Source organism: Salarias fasciatus, chromosome 16 (assembly GCF_902148845.1).
Source record: "Salarias fasciatus chromosome 16, fSalaFa1.1, whole genome shotgun sequence".
NCBI lineage: Eukaryota > Metazoa > Chordata > Actinopteri > Blenniiformes > Blenniidae > Salarias > Salarias fasciatus.
Window position 1 is genome coordinate 33,620,591 of NC_043760.1, and position 1,843 is coordinate 33,622,433.

The 1,843-nt window shown below is 42.8% G+C and overlaps 1 protein-coding gene across 1 annotated transcript; it reads right to left on the reverse strand.

Annotated features, from left to right (window-relative positions):
* Nucleotides 1-464: 464 nt before the first annotated feature.
* LOC115403219 (olfactory receptor 11A1-like) lies at nt 465-1,397 on the reverse strand. Its single transcript, XM_030112068.1, has one exon. The coding sequence runs from the start codon at nt 1,389-1,391 to the stop codon at nt 465-467; it is 927 nt and encodes a 308-aa protein (XP_029967928.1). The 5' UTR covers nt 1,392-1,397.
* Between the last annotated feature and the right edge of the window lie 446 nt (nt 1,398-1,843).

Here is a 1,843-nt window from a genome sequence, read left to right on the forward strand (position 1 = left end):
TGTACAAATGTTCCTTCATCTTGGCGGTGGTGGTGTAAAGCTGTTTGTTGAGGCAAGCCAGGTTTGAAAGAGATATTTTTATGACACATTTTGCATTGTACTTTACGTTGAACGTTGTCCCCCAAAAGTGCATCAAAATACTGCAACAAGTCCTTTGATGAAGCATTTTGTAGTGTGTGTGTGTGTGTGTGTGTGTGTGTGTGTGTTTTCTGTTGTTAAAGCCTCTGATGAAGCGGTCAATATGGTGTTTCAAATTAACTGGTTTCCTTGTTAACTGGTGACCGACTTCCTTCAGCATGTCCTGCTGCTGCCGCTGCTGCTCACCACAAATCAGACTCATAAACTGTGAGAAAAAAATTCATTTAACCAGGAAAATTTGTTTTGAATTTTTTTTTTTTTTTTTTTTGTGCTGTTCCATTCCAGGAAAAATCATCAAATGTGACAGCAGCAGAATGTTTGCTCCATCAGTTCACCTTGGCTCGACACAACAGCCGCTTCAGGTGTTTTGATATTTCTGACATCTTTAAACCGTAAATCAATGGATTGAAGAGTGGATGGTACAAAAATGCCTGCATTGTCATTAACAGGCGCACAGTTTTTGACAGCTGGGACCCGAGTCGAGCTGTAATAACATCATACGAACACAGAATGGAGAAACTGATTAAAACCAGCAGGTGCGGCAGACAGGTCTGAGCAGCCTTTCTCCTGACTTCCTTACAGCTCCTGTAGGATATCACCAGAATCCTGGAGTAAGTGAAGACTATGAACAACACAGGGAAAAGGACCGTCAGCACCAGGGCGGTGGCACCAAAGACGGAGCGAGCAGTGGAACCCTGGCAGTGCAGACTGTACATGGCATTGTTACAGATCACCGAGTTGAGAGTGAACTGACACAGCTTCATATCGGCACTCAGAACCACCGGAACCATCATCAGCAAGGCCGGGACCGTCCAGGCGAAGCCCAGAAACAGACACACTCTGCTGGTTTTCATGACGGTCTGGTATTGCAGAGGCTCACATATAGACACATATCGGTCATAAGACATGACCGTCAACAGCAGGAACTCTGAACAGGCTAAAGTGTAAAATATGAAAAACTGAAGAAGACATCCAGAGTAAGGTACCACTAGATTTGAGGATAAAATGTCACTTAATAACTTTGGGTAAATGTTGGTGCTGTAAACCACCGTGTTCACAAGTAATGCTGCAATGAAAATATACATGGGCTCATGGAGGTTCTTATGTTTGCAAATCAGGTACACAACAGTAAAATTACATAAAAGTATTGAAATATACACAATAAATATGCCTACAAAGTAGACATATCTGTATTTGGGCAAGTCCACATAACCTCCAATTGTTATATAAGTTATATTCGTTTCAGATTCCATGAAAGCTGAAAAAAATAAACAATAATAACAATAAGAAGAAGAAGGAGAAGAAGAAGAAGAAGAAGAATGGAAGATGAGGGAACCAAGCAGATTACACAGTCAAAACCAGAACAAAGCTGTGGTCTGCCTGACTTGGAGAGGATGATGATACAACCTGCACCGGAGTCCTTCTTGTCAGCCCACAGCACACACTGACGCTCAGTGAAACGCCACATCCTGGACAAAGTTTATGTTTGTTCACTTCATTCTCCATGGGACTCATTAATCGCAAACTTCCAGTCCTGAAGTTACTGAGGTGACGCCATAACTTTACCCACTTGTGATTGGTCAGGGTTCCCCCCACACAGTTAACCCATCAACCCATTTTCCTTTTATCATGAGTGTTTTTAAGTGTGGCTCCTGGAACGCTAAAGCTAACTCTGAGCGAAGGCAGGACACACCCTGGACATGTC

What these genes read in the sequence shown, in the direction of transcription:
- LOC115403219 (XM_030112068.1), bottom strand. Translation starts at nt 1,391, where the DNA reads ATGGAATCTGAAACGAATATAACTTATATAACAATTGGAGGTTATGTG.